Here is a 17634-nt window from a genome sequence, read left to right as displayed (position 1 = left end):
TTAAATAATGATGAAAGAATCAATCACATTAAATTCAGGTAAAACTAGGAACTCATTTCATTTTTCTGATTATTCCCAATTTGAAATCTACCCCTCTTGCAGTAACAGTAATTGATGACACCAACACTTCTCAGTTATCCCATTACATGCGATCCATGACTCTTTAATCTCATTGTTGCACAAGGCACATGAAGGAGGAAATTAGTCACAAGTGAGTGGCATGAAATACCTGATCATCTCATGGGCTCTGAATTGATCTGAAATAACTGTCACACACTCGGTCAGGAGTCGTGTCCTTGAAGCTCTGACAGCTTTGTTCTGGTTGAGTGTGTTTGCAGTTTGGATGCACAAAGCCACGCTGTTCTGAAAGTTTATTGCACTTCTGTGGACTTTTATTGACCTTTGTTCCACAACCTCAGATCCTAACAAAACACAGACTTAACCCTGCAGAAGCCTTTAAAAGTGAGGAAACATAGCAATATACTCGTAATTTAAAGGATTATTTTCATCTTTCTGTTCTCATGAAGACATTCAGTCCTAATCATAGAAGTATAACTCAGAAGTTGTATTGAGGAGTGAATGTAATGTGGAGCTGCTTAGATGTCTGATAGACGGCCGTGAGGCTCACAGCAGCCATCATTGTCTCTGTGCAACGCACTGAATAGTAATTAAATATGCCACTTATGCTTCACTGATTCATTTCCTTCACATTTTGAAGCTCAGCTGAATACATTTTTTTCTCTGTGCAGAAGGGCTGTATTGTATCCAGTATGGCCTCATTACGAGGGCAAAGGGGCTTGGTGTGGGGGAGGGCAGAGGCGGTGAGGGGGGGAGAAGCACCCCACCAAGACATTGTGCTTAACATCACTAAATAACTCAAACGCCACATTGTCCTTCCCAGCCCTCAATTAGTCGTGTTCCTTGTACAAAGCACAGATTTCATACAGGGAGATTTAGTTTAGAGAAAATCCAGCCCTGTGCAGCCAGGAAGCTCTCTGACAATCTAATGAAGAACACAGCAGTCATGCAGAGTTGTTAGTCACAGAGCAACAGTGGTTAACAAAGCTTCTCTTCAGTGTCTCTCTGTGTGTTTTCGATGCCTGTAAAAGCCTAGACCTCGTTTTTTTGTTGTTGTCGTGGATGTAAGTGTAGCTCGCTCTACATGCTGGACAGTGTCCAGGCACAGAGCCTCTTTGCCCTGCCCTCAGGCCTCTTCAGCTCGTGGATCTCCGTGCGGAGGAACGCCTCTTTGGTGGCTGTGACAGGGAGAATTAGGCAGAGATGCGGGTTCACTTGCCCTGCGTAGGGGCTTATCTTGGGCTAAGCTGAGGGACTAATAGCAAAGCCAGCCTCCGCTCCAGCCGGTCTGAGGGCACAGGGAGCCATCTGTCCACTCTGTGGATAACCAACAAAGGGGGCCAACACTGAACACGGACCACAAAGTAAAAGAACGTTCATCTGGAGATAGAGGAAATAAAGAAGAGGAGCAAGTATTCTGTATTTAAGGTCAGTGATTTATACCACTCATTCTGGTTGCATTCCATGTCAGGCCTTTCCCTAAACCACAGAGAGAAGCTCAGAGCTCAGCTTGTGTTGGTGACCATGTTGTTGTCTACAGTAATGTTGGGTTTTCGCCAGACATGAAGTTGAAATGCTCCTTTTAATTCTGCCTCTACCTTTTAGTTTCTACATATCTAAAGGAAACTGAAGAACACAAGGCTTTATCTTAATACACTACACCTGATTTACACTATATAGGTTGAGTTGATTTGAGCTGATTCTTATTTCTGTGCCCTGATTTGCAGTAAAAGTGCATTTTGTTGATATCTAGATTGAGAGATGGTTTGAGCTGTAATTAATATCACATTAAACCAGACATGTGATGAATCTGCAGTACGGTAACCGTTGTGTTGAGGGAGGAAAGCCATGCTGTTAGGCCCCGTGCTTCTAATCTAATATGCAGAGGCTCACAAATGGTTATTAATAGAACATTCAGTTAGATATTGAATAAGCAGTTACTGTCGTGTTAGAAGAAAAAAAAATAATATTGATAAAGATAAATTATTTCTAACATGCTCTGTCAAAATCTGGAAATTGGAAAAAACAAACTTGTCTATTTAAGTGTATTGTTTCTAAATCACTATCATTTATAATGATGTTCCATACAATAATCTTTGAATCACAATCTTCTGAATCCTTTGTGTTAACCTCAAATTTGAACACATTTTCGAATACGACTCCTCAAGTAATCCACTTAGACATTGTTCTCCAATTCCCTCCAGGATTAATGGCCTGTTTCTTATTGTCTCAGAAACACTATTCTGTATGTCAGTGCTGTGGGTGCTGGCTTCCTTTAGATTCTCTGTTTTATCAGGAACAGTCTGTGGGTGCTGTTGTGCACCAGTGTTTTGTTTGAAAGTCTTGAGTGGGTGCTGACGTGCTCGAGGTGACAGAAATGGGTCAAAAGGGTCTTAGCATTAACTAAACAAATCCCGGGCCATAGGATCAGACAGATATGTTGCTGTTTATTCGACGTATTCACTGCAACTTTATAATGATGCACGGAGCGTCTTGAGTCTTGTTAGCAGGAAGACACCACCTCCACTTATTCACGAATTTGAATTAAGTGTTTTAGTTCCACAGTGGAATGTGTGAACTCAGCTCACGGAGAGACATGTTTTATTATTATGACACTGATGCTGCTACATTTCTGTTGTGTTATCGTCAGAGTAAGCATGCTAGAGTCAAACTTACTCCTTTTTTTTCTTTTTAGGAGTGGAATGGCGGCAGAGAGTTCTGTATTTTTTGGTTTGTGTGAGTATCTCGGCCTGGGTGGGGGGAGGGTCAAAGGTCATGTTAAACATTTTGGGAAATAGGCTTTGTTTAATTAGAGTTAGAACAGAAGATTGTTTCTGCCGTGCTCTGTGTCTATAAAACTGACGTTTTAACACATCAGTTTTTGTAGGAGGATTATCTTTGGACACAGCAGGGATAGGTTTACACTCCATGTTTCCAGCCTTTGTGCAAAGCTAAGCTAACAGTTGTCTGTAGCCTTATCTTTACAGTACAAACAAGAGAGAGTTGTCTGTCTCTTAAAAAAAATCAATCTCTCTGCCAGGGAGCGGATGAGTGTATTTCCCCAAATTGTTGAACTGTTGCTTTAAAATGTCAGAGGGTTAAACCCATGGAGTTGGCTTGATTTAAACTTTGGATTAACTGCCTCAAACACTCACCAATCGCGTGCCGCCATGTTACCTCCTCCCTTGTCTCAGCGGCTAAATCTACAGATTTTAGGTTTAAATTTAAATTTTGACATGTGACTGGCTAATCAGTGGGCCTAAAATCGAAACATCAATTGTACGATTTTGATCTAGTATTAGTTTTCAGTTGTTATTATTTATATATATTTTTATTTTATATAGCAGTTTTTAGCAGTTTTCTAGTACTAGTACTACAAATACAATCTGAGTCAGTTTTCCCGACATAGTGCCTCAAATACTGCACTTTGTCAATCCTGGTATGAGTAAATGTAATAAAGACATTCTCAGAACGATGATAATCTAATAAACAACATGACCTTTTTCTTTTATAGATATAGGATACGTCTGTCTGTCTGTTGTGAGGCCATAAACTGCCTACGCTGCATCAAGTTATTTATTTGTTCTGCAACTACAACAAATTGGATACTCAGCCACAACAGAGCCAACATTGTGTGGTGTCAGTGTGATATTAAGAGACAGTCACATACACTCGATCCTCAGGCTCGCACGGCACAAGAGGCTTCCTTTGTATCTAATCTAATCACAGGGAGTCACACAACTTGTATTTAGCCGGAACGAAAGACACCGTCCCATGTGAAGATTGCACCTAGTGATAGGCTTATCTTCTCCCCGCTCAACTCGATCAGAAGACAAACAACGATGATCCACAACTCTTTAGAGAGCATCAGTCCCCTGATAAATTTAAAAAAAAAGGGAATTTGTCTCCTTTTAGAAGCGTAAAAGCCGCTGAGCAACTTCAGAGCAGTTTCCGGTTACTTTAGAATCAGAATCAGAATCAGAATCAGAATTCTTTTATTTGCCAGGTATGTTTGCACATACAGGAAATTGCCTTCTGCATAGTTTTTTTAAAATCACTGCTTCAGACTGATTTAACAACGATGATGCAACCTTCACCAGGTTCTTGAAAGATTTTACGTAGAATAAATTTAAAAAAAAAGGGAATTTGTCTCCTTTTAGAAGCGTAAAAGCCGCTGAGCAACTTCAGAGCAGTTTCCGGTTACTTTAGAATCAGAATCAGAATCAGAATCAGAATTCTTTTATTTGCCAGGTATGTTTGCACATACAGGAAATTGCCTTCTGCATAGTTTTTTTAAAATCACTGCTTCAGACTGATTTAACAACGATGATGCAACCTTCACCAGGTTCTTGAAAGATTTTACGTAGAATGTGGAAACTCTTTCCCAGGGAAATCTGGTTGAGCCCTGGATATGTTACATTTCCTGCAGCAGTTTGATCCTAATAGACAAAAGAGGAAGAGAGCAGTTAGGAGGAGCAGTGATGATAACTACATAGACTCAACAGACACAGGGGAGGCTGAGGGTTTTATTGAAAAATATATTTGAAATCAATCAAAATAAAATACCATTTCCACCCATCATCTATTCCACTTATCTTTTGAAGGTTGTGGGGGGATGGGGGGCTGGAGCCAATCGCAGCTCACATAGAGCGATAGGTGGGGTACACCAGGTTGCAGCGTATCATGGTAAACAGAGACTGTAGACTGTATATAAAGATGAATGACATCAGTTCCCCAAAAGTAGAGCAAAAGTATCTCAATCCCTACCTGTTGCCTGGCTGCACTATAGGTAATAAATTTCACCTCCACCATGTTAGTAGATGGAATTTGGACCAAACTGAAAAGTCAAAGCACACAGTTCTTATCAACCTAATGAATGTCCAAGTGTTCACTTTTCCAATAAGTGTGGTTTTAATTAGTTATTTGATGCTATAAAAAGCAGGTGAAACATCATGATTGACTGTTGAGATTGATTTAAGATTGGTCGAGCACTTGTAAGGATGGTATCTAGCTCCTGTGGCTCCATCCTCTGATCATTACCATGCAGATTGACAGAAGTTTGTATATTGGATATTTTCGCTTCATTTTTGGATAGTGGGAAGAAGTAAAGATGCATTGTCCATACATCCATTCAGAATCTTCTGTTGACCCCAACTGAACGGGTACTGTGCCACAAGTTTGGATTTTATAGAATAAATCTTTAACTCTAATGTCTTGGACCACCTGAAATACTGGAGCACAAGTTACACACAAGAGCTGTCTGACAATTTCTTTCTTCTTCTTGCAGAGTGTTGACTTTAAACCTCGCAAAACGCAGAGGATGTCTGACAAGGAAGAAATGGCTTCAGATGGGAGTCTGAATGTTACATTGACGCTGAGGCTGCTGATGCATGGAAAGGTAATGGGCAGACGTGGGAATAGTTACAGTAATGTAGTGTGTTTTTGTAGTAAAAGCCTAATGGTTGGGTAATCCTGCTCTAAATGTGAAAAGCTGTTCAGAGAAAATCCTGTGTGTGTTGCCACTTGTTTTACGTGTTATTATCTTTTCACCCACAGGAAGTTGGCAGCATAATTGGCAAGGTAGATTTATTTTACAATTTATCAATATCCATTAATTCATACTGTGTCCCTTCTAGCTTGCTTGTCTTGTTTCCTTCACCTTATAAATCTAATCAAGCCTCCTCTTTTATAATTCCTCACAGAAAGGAGAAACAGTAAAGAAAATGAGGGAGGAGGTGAGGATTCATTCTCATATCCATACTGTGGAAACATATGATTTAATGTGTTCCTTGAGATTAATTCCAGCTAATTGATTCTAATTATGGATATGTGTTTCCAGAGTGGTGCTCGTATCAACATATCAGAGGGCTCCTCTCCTGAGAGAATTGTCACCATCACAGGACCCACAGAGGGCATCTTCAGAGCTTTCTCCATGATCGCACAGAAGTTTGAAGAGGTGCAGCAAAACTCATACACAACAAACTAAACTACAACTTTCTGCAAGTCATAAATAATATCACATTGTTTTACATTAGGATTTAAGAGAGGTTCTTTGAAGACCTGGTGTGAAGTCTGAAAGACAGTGAATGCACCTTTTCCTCAGTCTTGCAACAAAAAAAAGAAAAAAGATCCAACAATATATTTTTGAATTCTCCCTCAGGACATTACTGCAGCAATGACAAACAGCAACGTGACAAGCAAGCCACCTGTGACACTTCGCCTGGTTTTCCCAGGGAGCCAGTGTGGCTCGCTGATTGGCAAAGGAGGCTCAAAGATTAAAGAGATCAGAGAGGTACGAGTCCTTTTCATGTCTTGTTCTCCAAGAGGAAGTTGTTCTGCACCCAAATGGTGACAGAACCCCCCCCACCCAAGGGCTCCGACACTATCAAACACTCCAGTCAAACTTTTGTTGTATCTCTCTGCCTTAAAATGTTTGCAAGTTTTTGTGCTTGCTGCTCATGAAAATCCCTTTGATTATGCCTGTAAAGATCAGCGGAGGCTGAATACTCATCCTGAAAGTCAATATTTGTGTATGCCTCTTACAAATATTGGAGCATCCATGTGCTACTTGGCTTGCAGCTGCTCCCTGCATGTCAAAATGGGTTCAGGGGTAATTTGCAGGGTGCTTGAAACAGAATTTCCATTTGGGTGATGCTTGTGCTCTTTTCAGCAGTAAATAGACTTTGTTTCTTCTGTTGTGTGGCGATGTTAAAGACCACAGGCGCCCAGGTTCAGGTGGCTGGAGACATGCTGCCGGACTCCACAGAGAGGGCTGTCACAATCTCAGGCACTCCACAGGCCATCACTCAGTGTGTAAGGCACATCTGTTCTGTCATGCTGGAGGTAAGCACTGTCAGGCAGCAGATGATCTTCACATTCAGCAGCTCTGTTTAGGTGTCAAGTGTGTCTCATTTGTTTAGGCTGCGGTTAGAGATACTCAGTAGCACATCTAGGGCATTTTCAGTCAGAACGATGTGTTGCTTTTAGCTTACCCTGTCAACTTTATACAAAGCTTTTACAAGCTCTGGCTCTTATTTACGCTGAATAATCAACAGAAATATTTTTTAATTACTTGGATATTTATTTTCTATTCTATTCTATTTATATAATTCTATTTTCTCTATTCTGTCACATTCCATTGTAGCATTGTCAGTGTTTCTTTCTTGTAAAGCACTTAGAAAAGTGCTTTATATCAATAAATTATCATTATTATTTATAGATCCTTATGATTGCATTCAAATAAAACTGTCGTGCATTACTTAAAGGTTTAGTGTATAGAATTTAGTGACATCTAGTGGTAAAGTTGCATGTTGCAGCTGAATACCCCTCACCTCACCCTCCCCTTCCAAAAATGAAAGAGAACCTGTGGCAGCCTGCAGTTGTCATAAAAACTCATAAGGTAATTAGTTTGTCTAGTTTGGACTAATGTAAAAAAGATGACAGCCTCGGTATAGAGGACCCACTCCCAATGTAAAATAGTATTTAAATATAAAGGGCTCATTTTAGGGGAAAGAAAAAAACAATTTGGATAATTTAGATGAAACAGACAAGTGGAATTATCACTAGGATTGTTTTATATTCGATTTCTGCCAAATGTAATTTTCACCTCAATCTTCAATGTTATCTTTAATATTCATGACTCTGAGTAATTTAAGTATTTCAACTTCTCTGTTGGATTACTCAAATGTTGTCATGTACTTTTTAATGTATCAACAGATGTGTTACAACTGACTCAGGTGACTGCCAGCTGCTGGTTGTTACAAATAAAAAAACATCCAACTTTATAACATGATTAGTTTATAAAACCATTTGATCCATTTTTGAAATATCTTCCTCTCTAACAAAAACATGTGGATGTATTATTTATAAAATAAATCTGATTTAAGATTCAAGAGGTTGAGTTACTATGGCTGGGAAGAGTTGGATAGTTGCAATCTCCTCATACTCCTAGTTAGCATGGAGCATAACGACATATTTCAGCATAATGTTATCACTTTTTATAGTAGAAGCTTAAAAATATAGGTAAAATGGGTTCCTTCATGCATTGTTAATCTTAGAAAAAGAATTTAGATTTATGATCAGAGTCGACTTGACAACTTTGAATCGTCAGAAAAAAAAGGTCTATTTAAAGTTGTATCATAGGTCTCTTTAGCCCAAGGTCTCATGTCACGTCCAAGCAGTGACTGGGGTATGAAAAGATTCAGCGAGTGATATAAAAGGGGATATAAAATGCCTCAGTGCCATTCTTTTCTCAGCTGTAGCAGTGAATAATTTTTTCTCTCCTTTTCTGTTGGCATGACTGTGTCTCTAGTCTCCACCGAAAGGAGCGACTATTCCCTACCGTCCTAAGGCCATACCTGCAGGAGCTCATGCAGTATTAGCACCCCAGCACCCTGCACAAGTAAGTACCCATTTGCAGGCTATTTAGCTGTGATTTTAGCCTCACTGTGAAAAAACATAAGCAAATAGGGTCTTTATTATGTGGGTTCTCAGAGTCACATTTATCATTAAGTATGTTTTTTCCACGTGAAGGTCACATCTGTATAATTATTCAACAATAAGCCCTTCATATTGTAATGCTTTAAGCAAAAAGATGTGGTAATGATCTTATTTAAAAAGTATTTGGCTGAGCTGGATGACATCCATTTACATTAATAATTCCCCTGCCGTGTGAAATCTGAAAGATGTCGTGACTAAAGCACGTTTTCTAAGAGCTGGCCAGCCGCTGTCCTGAATTTGGCACAGTCTCTTCTGACCTATCAGACATCTGTTTATGTTATTGGATTTCTGGCCATGGTCAGATGAGTGGGGGGGGACAGCAGATCACATTTAGATGAAATTCCATCAAATCTATACACATTAGAGCTATGGAAAAGAGGTCAGGGATGGATTTTCAGAAACCACTGCACCGAGCATGCTTTTGATACATGTTGAAACACGTCTGCCCCTCTCAGTCACATAACCATGTTTTTACATGTTTCATAACATTCTTTTTATTCCTTCCAGGCCTTTGCACTTCCAGGGCAATATGCTTTTGCACATCAAGATGTAAGTATGCTTGTTTGAGTGACTGACATGTGCCCTAATGACCTACTCCTGCCCACTCCTTCCAAGCCACCACTACGCCCTCTGTGTACCCTACTCTGCGAAGATGAAACTTCTGTAACCCTGATCTCTTGACATTACTAACTCTAACACACGGTAGCAGCATGCGCGGATTGAAATTACATTAAAGAAGATTTTAAAGAGTTCATGATCAGTTGTAGCTTTGTAGCCAGAGATGTGACTGCATTTTCAGATGATTGCCTAGATAAGCCAGCATGCTCTCCGAAGGAAAATTAAACTCTTCGTACTGACACCATCTGTGATGTTTGTGAACTTCAGATTGGCTCTGTTTTGTAGTTGTCAGCTCCTCTGAAATAATCCAGTTTGATTGGTTAGCTCTAACTTCCTTCCTACCCTGCAGTTGACCAAGCTTCACCAGTTGGCTATGCAGCATATCCCCCTCCCTTCCCTTGGGCAGAGCAACCCTACCTTCCCTGGTACGTACCCATGGCTCCCCAGGGAAGTCCATCTATCCCTCTGTCTTCACTCCTCTTCGAATCACACCATCAAAACAACCCTGTCACCTCAGAGAGGATCAAGGATGTCTCCATTCCTTCACAGTTTACAGACTTTCTCAAAGGTTCTTTTGGTAGAAAGTGACTTTAGAGAGATATACATATGTCAAAAAAAGACCTGCTGTCTTATTTGCATCTATTTGTATCAGAGAATCAAATAAAAGATGGAAGAATAGTAAACAGAATTGTAAAGTTTTAAGGTAAAGCCAAAAAAGTAGTTTATTGTCAACAATCTTTAAAGTCAGTTCCTGAAACATGTATAATCCAAAAGACTATGAAAGACGGCAGACAGAATAATATCAAGGTTAGAATACAAAAGAAAAAAGAGAGTTCTCTGAGAGTGAAATGTGAAAAATGGAAGGAAATATTTACAGTAGAGTAAATATTTAATCATTTCTCACTATCTCTCATATCCTCCAACATTTCAGCTCCGTTCGCCCAGTCTCCCTGTCCGAAAAAAATCAAATCCTAATCTTTTGACCCATCCTTCACCTCTGCAACATTTCTCCCCCAAATCTAACATTGTCTTGGCCAAACCATCCCTGACCTGAACCACCCCATGTACTCATATATTTTGCCACAACTAACTGCAAACAAAACAGTATGACTACATTGGCAGCACTGGTGTGATGAAAACCTTTGACACATGCTCACTTTTATTGTTTAGCTTATTTTATTGTAGTTGTGTGAAATGTGTTTATAGGATGTGTGTTGAATATATACGTGTCTAACTAGAAAAAAAAATTGTGCCATATGCCATTGACATGTTCCTAATTTAGCAGTGTAACAGTGATAAACTAGACAAAGTAGGGCAACTTGTCGTGCCATGAAAGTGGAAGCCATTAGTGCCATGCTGTTGTTAGCGTTCCTTGTCCTACTTTGCAGGATTGGATGCATCTGCCCACACAAGTTCACAAGAGCTGGCAATACCTAATGATGTAAGTGCCACCTTGTTTGTCTTCCTGCAGCACTAAAACTCACACTGGTAATCCTCATACTCCTGTCATCAACACTTCCCAGGAGGAAGGCTAATGAGGAATGTCTGGACACTAGTGTTTCACCTCCTGTAAACGGAGCACAAAGTATTTCATCCCTTGTCTCTGTCTGGATCAAATAAATTGTCGCATAAATCCATTGCACACATGGTTGTTGTGCTGACATTATCGGTTATCTTGAAAAAGGAAAAGGAATATATCAATATATAAGTGTTTCTAAGGATTTATAGTATTATCTCAGATAAATGTGCTTTATATTTCTGTAGAATTACACAGAGCAAATTAACCTTTGCCTTAGAGTGATATGTACTGTATGTTAGCCTGGCTAAACCAGGGCTGAGAGCAGGAGAAACCATACTTCCCAGAAAAATGAGCATTTGAGTATATATGACAGTGTAGAACTACCTAAAAGATAATGACAGAAATCTTTATTTACTTAATAATGAACTTATTTTATATTTACTTTGACTTTCTAGTTCAGTCCATGTCCCATCCATTTAGATAGAGGAGCTGAGATTTATGACCTATACTGCAGCCAGCAACCAGGTCATGACCAAAATGCTTTGTCCATATATATACACAGTCTATGGTACAGATATGAGTGTTATAAAACTTTTAATTCAATTGTCAGAAAGAAAGCAAGTAGTCCTCCATATAATATCACCAAAAATATCTGAGTGTTAATAGAGTTGCATGGGTAGGGATCCAGCGATGACATTCTGAATATCCTTACATTCTTAATCTTAATCTTACAATTATCGAAAGGTGTTTTAGTAATATCAGTACAAAGCATCATGAAGATGTTTTGTTAATATAAGATAACAAAGCTAGAAATGTGTTTTCCTCTAGAAATCTACCTGGATCTGTTGTTGCTGCTGTCACCATAGTGGTTACTTCCAAATGCTGAAATCCAATTCCTGCAAAATACTGAAACATGAGCTGTTTTGTTATTCACATTTCTCCCCTTCTAGTTTATTGGCTGCATAATTGGGAGACAAGGCAGCAAGATCAATGAGATTCGCCAGGTCTCTGGAGCTCACATCAAAATTGCCAGCGCCACTGATGGCTCAGCCATGCGCCAAGTCACGATCACAGGCTCGCTGGCCAGCATCAGCGTGGCCCAGTACCTCATCAACGCCAGGTAAGACATTACGCAGGTTGGCCACGTCCAGCAGGGCTTCGCATCACAGTCCGATGATAAGACAGCCAAACACAATGCTATTGTATGAGGGCAGAGTTATTGTGCTCAGGGTGAGGCTGGATTTGTTCCAGCTCACTGCTCCATTCTCTTCACTGCATTAAATTCCTTGTTGTCTCTGCTTTTTAACACTTTCCTTCTTTGATTCTTATGTTTTCTCCTCTCTCTCACCTCCCCTCTCCTTTGTCTCACCCATCCTCCCCGTTCATTTTTCACTCCCTTCTCTAAACCCGTCACTGTCTCCTCCCAATGTCACCAACCTGCAGCTTAGAGATGGCTAAATACACCATGCAGGCCGCTTCCGCAGCAACTTCAGTTGACCTCAACATGAGCTTCTCTCAGTCTGCTCCTACTGCCTCCACTGCTGCTACCTCTATGGCTGTCCTGGCGGCCACAAACCCAGCCCCAACCACCATTAACGTCCACTCTCCTTCCACCTTAGCAGCCATTCAAAACCAACACTATGCTGTACCCGTTTCCAGCCTTCTCGGCATGAAAACTCTGCCTGTCCTGGCTGTCCACCCAGCAGCAGCTTCTAGCTTAGCACAGGGTTTATCCCCTTACACTGCAAAAATGCAGACCTCTGGTGTCAAAAAATCTGACCGCCAGAAGTTTGCTCCCTATTGATGTCTGATTTTTTTACTTCCAGTCAGTATTAGCAGACTGGAAAATCATTATCAAAACACAGCACAGTCAAATTATTTAACATTAAGGACAAAGGCTTGAAAATAGCTTACACCAGTGAGTGTAAGTTTTGCCAGTGTAGCACTTGTTTTCGATAATTCAGGAGAATATTGAGAACATACTGGGAGGACGGTAGCATCAAAACAAATATGTCCTCAGTAATTAAAACAGGCAGGGGAGGTGAATATGTACTCAGTATTATCTGTTGGACATGCATAACAATTACTGTGGGTAACTCAGGCTTGCATTAGTTTCCTAGAAGAAGATATTTTTAAAATGGAGTCATGTTACAGAGCTTTATATAAAGTCTTACACCATGCGTGTTTTCCATGATGCAAAGATTGACTTAGTTTTTTATTTGTGTAACTAGTTTACAACCAGTTTTTCTTAGAAAATCAATAATAATATGATAAGAAGTGGTGCTTTGTTGGCAGCAGGCTGTTAAAATGTTTGTCCTGTACAATAGAAATCAGTGTGTTAAGTATCTTTTTAACAAGGATTGCTCCACTCTTCTGTCATATTTCCCCCTTTTCCTTCACTGTAGGCTCTCATCAATGCTAACAGGCTTGGGTGTTCTGTAGTAACGCTGCACTGTTGCAGTTCTGATGGGATTATCCTAAAAGCCACATTGGATTCTAGTGGATTTCACTCTACACAGTAATCCTGTAGAGCGGGACTGGCCTAACTAACTCATTTATACTGTTTCTGTACGCCGGAGTATTTCCTGTTTATTCTCCAACCTAAATGATTGGAATGCTTCAATTTTCAGCATATAGAGTGAATACAGAGCAGTTATTGTAATAAATGTTTTATGCATGTGTTTCTGGTGCGGGTCTACCCCCCAAACAACACACATTTGTTTTATTTGCTGATGAAATGACTGAAATAAATGGGACTTTTGACAAATGCAGATTCGGTTATTTTGTTCTAATTTTGTTGAAGAAGTAAATCTTATACTCTGTGCCCCTGAATACAAAAACATCAACTCTGTGGAAATATCAGTTAAGTTACGTTTAGTTTTACTCAAAATATACACAGAAAACATAAATTAAATGTTAAAAATACATGTGGGGTGTGGTAGAAACGTGCAGTGGCTTATAAGAACACCACACCCAAATTTAGCTAAAAAAGAATAAATACAAAACATACAAAATCTTCAATACAGGTTATATGTAAGTATGAAAGAGAAAACTGGACATGTGTGAGTGTGACTGAAAAGAATACAGAGAGATTTAGATTTAGATTTAGATTTAGATTTCCTTTATTGTCCCTCAGTGGGGAAATTCACATGTTACAGCAGTAGCACAAGATTTAACTCCAAAGAGAGGACAAACAAACAAACAAACAAACAAAGAATATATGCTATAAATACAGATGAATAACAGAATCCAAAAGAGGTAATTTTCATTGATAATGTTCAAACAGCAAAGCATTTATCTTACATGGACTCTGACACAGAGGAATCTAATAAGTGTTTGTTTAATTCCACAAGATGACCCCATGATATTTAAGAGAAAACTGACCACGATATGTTTTATAAAAAGGTAGATGAATATTCTCAGTCTGTCTATTGTTTGATATTTGTGGAATTGTTAGTTGTTGCCAAAATCTTATCTAAAACAACAATTTAACTTTGTATATTTCACTTTGAAAACAAATGCACATATTTGTAATATGTTAATATCAAAAGTCAAAAGAGAAGTGCACTTGGTGAAACAGCTTTGGAGAAAGTCTTTGCAGTAGCAGCAATATTTTATACAGATATGTTGGAAAAGTCCAGTAGTAGTATGATAAATATTGATAAATTAAAATGTCCCGGTAAAAGGTAAAAAAATGATCATAAAACCTACTGTGTACAAAACCTCTTATTTTTCTTTAGTTACAGTTTTTGTTGACAAAACCACCCTGTTCCATCTAAAAGAGTTTATTAGTCATAACACTTAAAAAAATAATCTCTAATATATTTCTTATTTCCTGCAAGTAAAAATATTTAAGACTTTCCGATATTAAAGGACAGTTTGTTTCCAAAAACTGAGGAGATCTAAATTTACGACATTAATAAGGGTTGAATTTTTATTTCTCAGAAGTGGCTACATCAGGACCATATCTGAATCTACATTGCATTTACAATATCATGACTCAGAGAAAAACATCTATGAGGGTGATATTTTTCTCTAACTTTTTGTCTGATCTGTACAAACCCTAAACACTAGACACAGCATAATGTGAGAGCATATACATATTTTTCATTTTGATAGTTTTTCTCTGCAGAGAAAACCTGCCTCTGCAGTCTGCACATGTAGAACATTAAACAGCAGTGATATTGAAATATAAGAAACAAAGCAGAGCAGTAACAGCAGCCATTAGCAGTTTGCGGCACACAGATGCACAGAGAGTTTGGCAGGTATACATGGACAACCCTGCACAAACGAGAACATTGTCTGATGGATGCAGCTTGTTGAAGCAGAGGGTGCATAGTTCCTGCCCAGACAAACTTTTTTTCACTTTCTCCTGAAAAACAGCAACAAACATGAACTAACCTCACAGTAAATATTCAACACATGCTGCGGCAACATTCTCATGGGTCCTGAAAAAGAACAACTAAACCTCCAGTTGTCCAGTAAAGCATACTGCTAATGGGCAGGTACAGTCTAGACGCTCTATGTTCCCCTGTCCTCCAGCGCTGCCCCAGCCTCTCTGCAAATCTGTCTTCACCCCCTTCCCCCTGCAGGAGGTGGGCACTTCTTCTCGGCCTAATCCGTGGAGTGCCGGGTTGTGAGCCATGCGGGCCATTTCCACGGCAGGGCTCGAAATGCTGAAGAGGAGATAATCAATAGTTAATGGGGCAGAAATGTAATGACAGTGAAGGATGGCATTTCAACCTCAGGGAAGGTGTAGCAGCAGAGAACAGTGCTGCATGTACGTGTGCCCAGGGCAGTTATGAGTTCACATCCAGCTTCTAATGCTAAATTAATGACTTCTCTTTTCAACCTGACAGGAGTGAACGGCTCGTGTTAGGAGCATGCTGCCATCGTGCAGTTTTGAAAAGCAATTTATGGGCAAATGAGTAGATAAATAAACATTTTTAGTGTTATAACCGCTGAGGGTTTGTGGAAAATTAGTTCGCAGGGCTGTTCTCAACACTAAAAACTTGTTTATAGTCTAAAAATAGTCTTCATGTTAATGTTTTACTTTGTCTGTAGTTTTCTTTCAGCAGTTTTCCACAGGATTTCTATTGGCCACTGTTGTTATCATAAAGTTTAATACTTAGAAATGAAAAATAATTAAGTTTGAATAATACTTGAAATAATCTGTTTAACTATGATCTTCCCAAAGATATAGTGAATAGTTGTGGAGACATAGATCCAGGCCTGAGTATCCAGGCTAGGACACTTAAACACACTGAGGTTATTTTGTTAGCATCACTTTCTGTATGTTTTAACACTTAAAGGCAGTTTTCACACCTGAAAGACTGGACCAAGGTTCAGCTGGTCAGTTTTGGTTTCACATTCTAATTGAGGGAGCAGACGAACAACTTTTGTAAAACATACATACCACCTGTCGTCACCTATATTCAACATTGATTGGTTTGTAGTTGGTGTCAGTGCCAGTGTGTATATACAGCTATTGTATATGCTAATTTTTTTGAATAAATTGCAGTTAAAAAAGTACTTTTTCCATTTGAATGGAGAAAATGAATGAACCGGTTCACTTCATTAATTCCATGGCCACTGTAATGTCATTATGGTTTTACTGCCAGCAAACATCAACTTCGTAAATTGTAAATTTCATTCATAAGCAAAAAAGAAGACGTTGGGCAACTAATGAATGTGAACCGGTTCATTAGTTTTCTCCATTCAAACGGAAAAAGTACTTTTTTTCTAACATAATACAGTCTGAGGTGATGACTACAAGTAATCATACACTTCTTTTTCTTCTTCCATTGTTGAATGCTTTCTCAACTTCCTGCCATTGCTCTCGGCCGAGATCACCTCTTATGGTCCGTTGGTCAGGACCGTGGTGTGAGGCCCATCTCACACCTGTTATTGTAAACTAATTGTTAACTTATGAGTTACCTAAAAGTTGTGTGGAAGCGCCTTTTTTTAAAAAAAGTTATTGAAAACAACTAAAGTCATTTCATCATGGCATCAACCTCAGCTTTACTTTGTGCTTATGGCTCATCTTTTAGCATTTTGACAGGCTAAACTGCTGAACTGGCTAAATATTAGCCTACATGCTACATAAAGTACAAATACCTGTACTCTGTACGAACATGCATGTTGTTATTTCTCGCTACCGCATTTAACAACACACACTTTACAAGCTGATTCAAATATTCTTTTTTTATTTAGTATTAATAAATACATTAGTAAATAATAATACATGAATGCAAGAATGTTGCTCCTGGTGAAGCAGCTTCAAAATGGGATTTTAACCTTCATCTTCATAAATGTGTGCGTGTGTGTGTATGGGTGCATGCATATGTGTGTGCATGCATGTGTGTGTGTGTGTGTGCGTGTGTGTGTGTGTGGGGGGGACCCCAGTGTTTCTAAAATCTTAGCGTGGGCCCTGCACACTAATAAATGATGTACCTATATAATTCAGGCATTAACACTGACAGTTATCTACATGTCTAATTCCCTGCTCGTTTAATGTGCTGTGGTCTTTTCTCATTCAGCAACAAATTAACCAGGGACCAAACTGTGACACAGAAACCACTCTCTAATTCCAGATAATGAAGTAAAGTAGTTAATCACATGTGTGCGTGTGTGTGTGCGTGCGTGCGTGTGAGTGTGCGTGTCTGTGTGTGTGTACTCGTTTTTGTTACCTCTGTAAAGGACCTTCTCCAGCATTAACACTCACCAGTACACCTTCAGGAGACCAAAGCCTGCTCATAATGAGGACAAATATCATGTCTGAGGTGCTGGTTAGTGTTAAGATGTGAATAGCGGTCAGGTTAAGGGTTAGGCATGAATTGGTCATGGTTAAGGTTATAGGGATAAGGAGTTTAGCTCAGTTAATGAATAAAAGTCAATGCAATGCAGTCATAGTAAGGACA

The 17634-nt window shown here is 39.3% G+C and overlaps 1 protein-coding gene across 3 annotated transcripts; it reads left to right on the top strand.

Moving 5' to 3' along the window:
• Nucleotides 1–911: 911 nt before the first annotated feature.
• Nucleotides 912–13481, top strand: LOC109629204 (poly(rC)-binding protein 3). Of its 3 annotated transcripts, none has more exons than XM_069538932.1 (14): nt 912–1506; nt 2774–2814; nt 5366–5476; nt 5635–5658; nt 5781–5813; nt 5918–6034; nt 6239–6370; nt 6793–6921; nt 8390–8479; nt 9085–9126; nt 9545–9620; nt 10584–10636; nt 11665–11834; nt 13120–13481. In XM_069538932.1, the coding sequence occupies exons 3-14, from the start codon at nt 5399–5401 to the stop codon at nt 13154–13156; spliced, it is 981 nt and encodes a 326-aa protein (XP_069395033.1). In that variant the 5' UTR covers nt 912–1506; nt 2774–2814; nt 5366–5398; the 3' UTR covers nt 13157–13481. The 3 variants fall into 3 exon arrangements, with proteins under 3 accessions (XP_069395033.1, XP_019942350.2, XP_019942342.2); XM_020086791.2 differs by having other exon boundaries at nt 914–1506; nt 12158–13481; XM_020086783.2 differs by lacking the exon at nt 2774–2814 and having other exon boundaries at nt 914–1506; nt 12158–13481.
• The last annotated feature ends 4153 nt before the right edge of the window (nt 13482–17634 follow it).

This window comes from Paralichthys olivaceus, chromosome 14, assembly GCF_024713975.1.
Source record: "Paralichthys olivaceus isolate ysfri-2021 chromosome 14, ASM2471397v2, whole genome shotgun sequence".
Classification (NCBI taxonomy): Eukaryota; Metazoa; Chordata; class Actinopteri; order Pleuronectiformes; family Paralichthyidae; genus Paralichthys; species Paralichthys olivaceus.
The sequence above is the reverse complement of the archived record's forward strand: the minus strand, read 5'-3'. Positions and strand labels throughout refer to the sequence as shown.

Excerpts from the sequence above, each read along its gene's own strand:
- LOC109629204 (XM_020086783.2), top strand. The coding sequence starts at position 5,399 with ATGTCTGACAAGGAAGAAATGGCTTCAGATGGGAGTCTGAATGTTACA. Across the intron at positions 5,477-5,634 it reads GGCTGCTGATGCATGGAAAG|GAAGTTGGCAGCATAATTGG; the intron begins GTAATGGGCAGA and ends TTTCACCCACAG. Across the intron at positions 11,835-12,157 it reads CAGTACCTCATCAACGCCAG|CTTAGAGATGGCTAAATACA; the intron begins GTAAGACATTAC and ends ACCAACCTGCAG.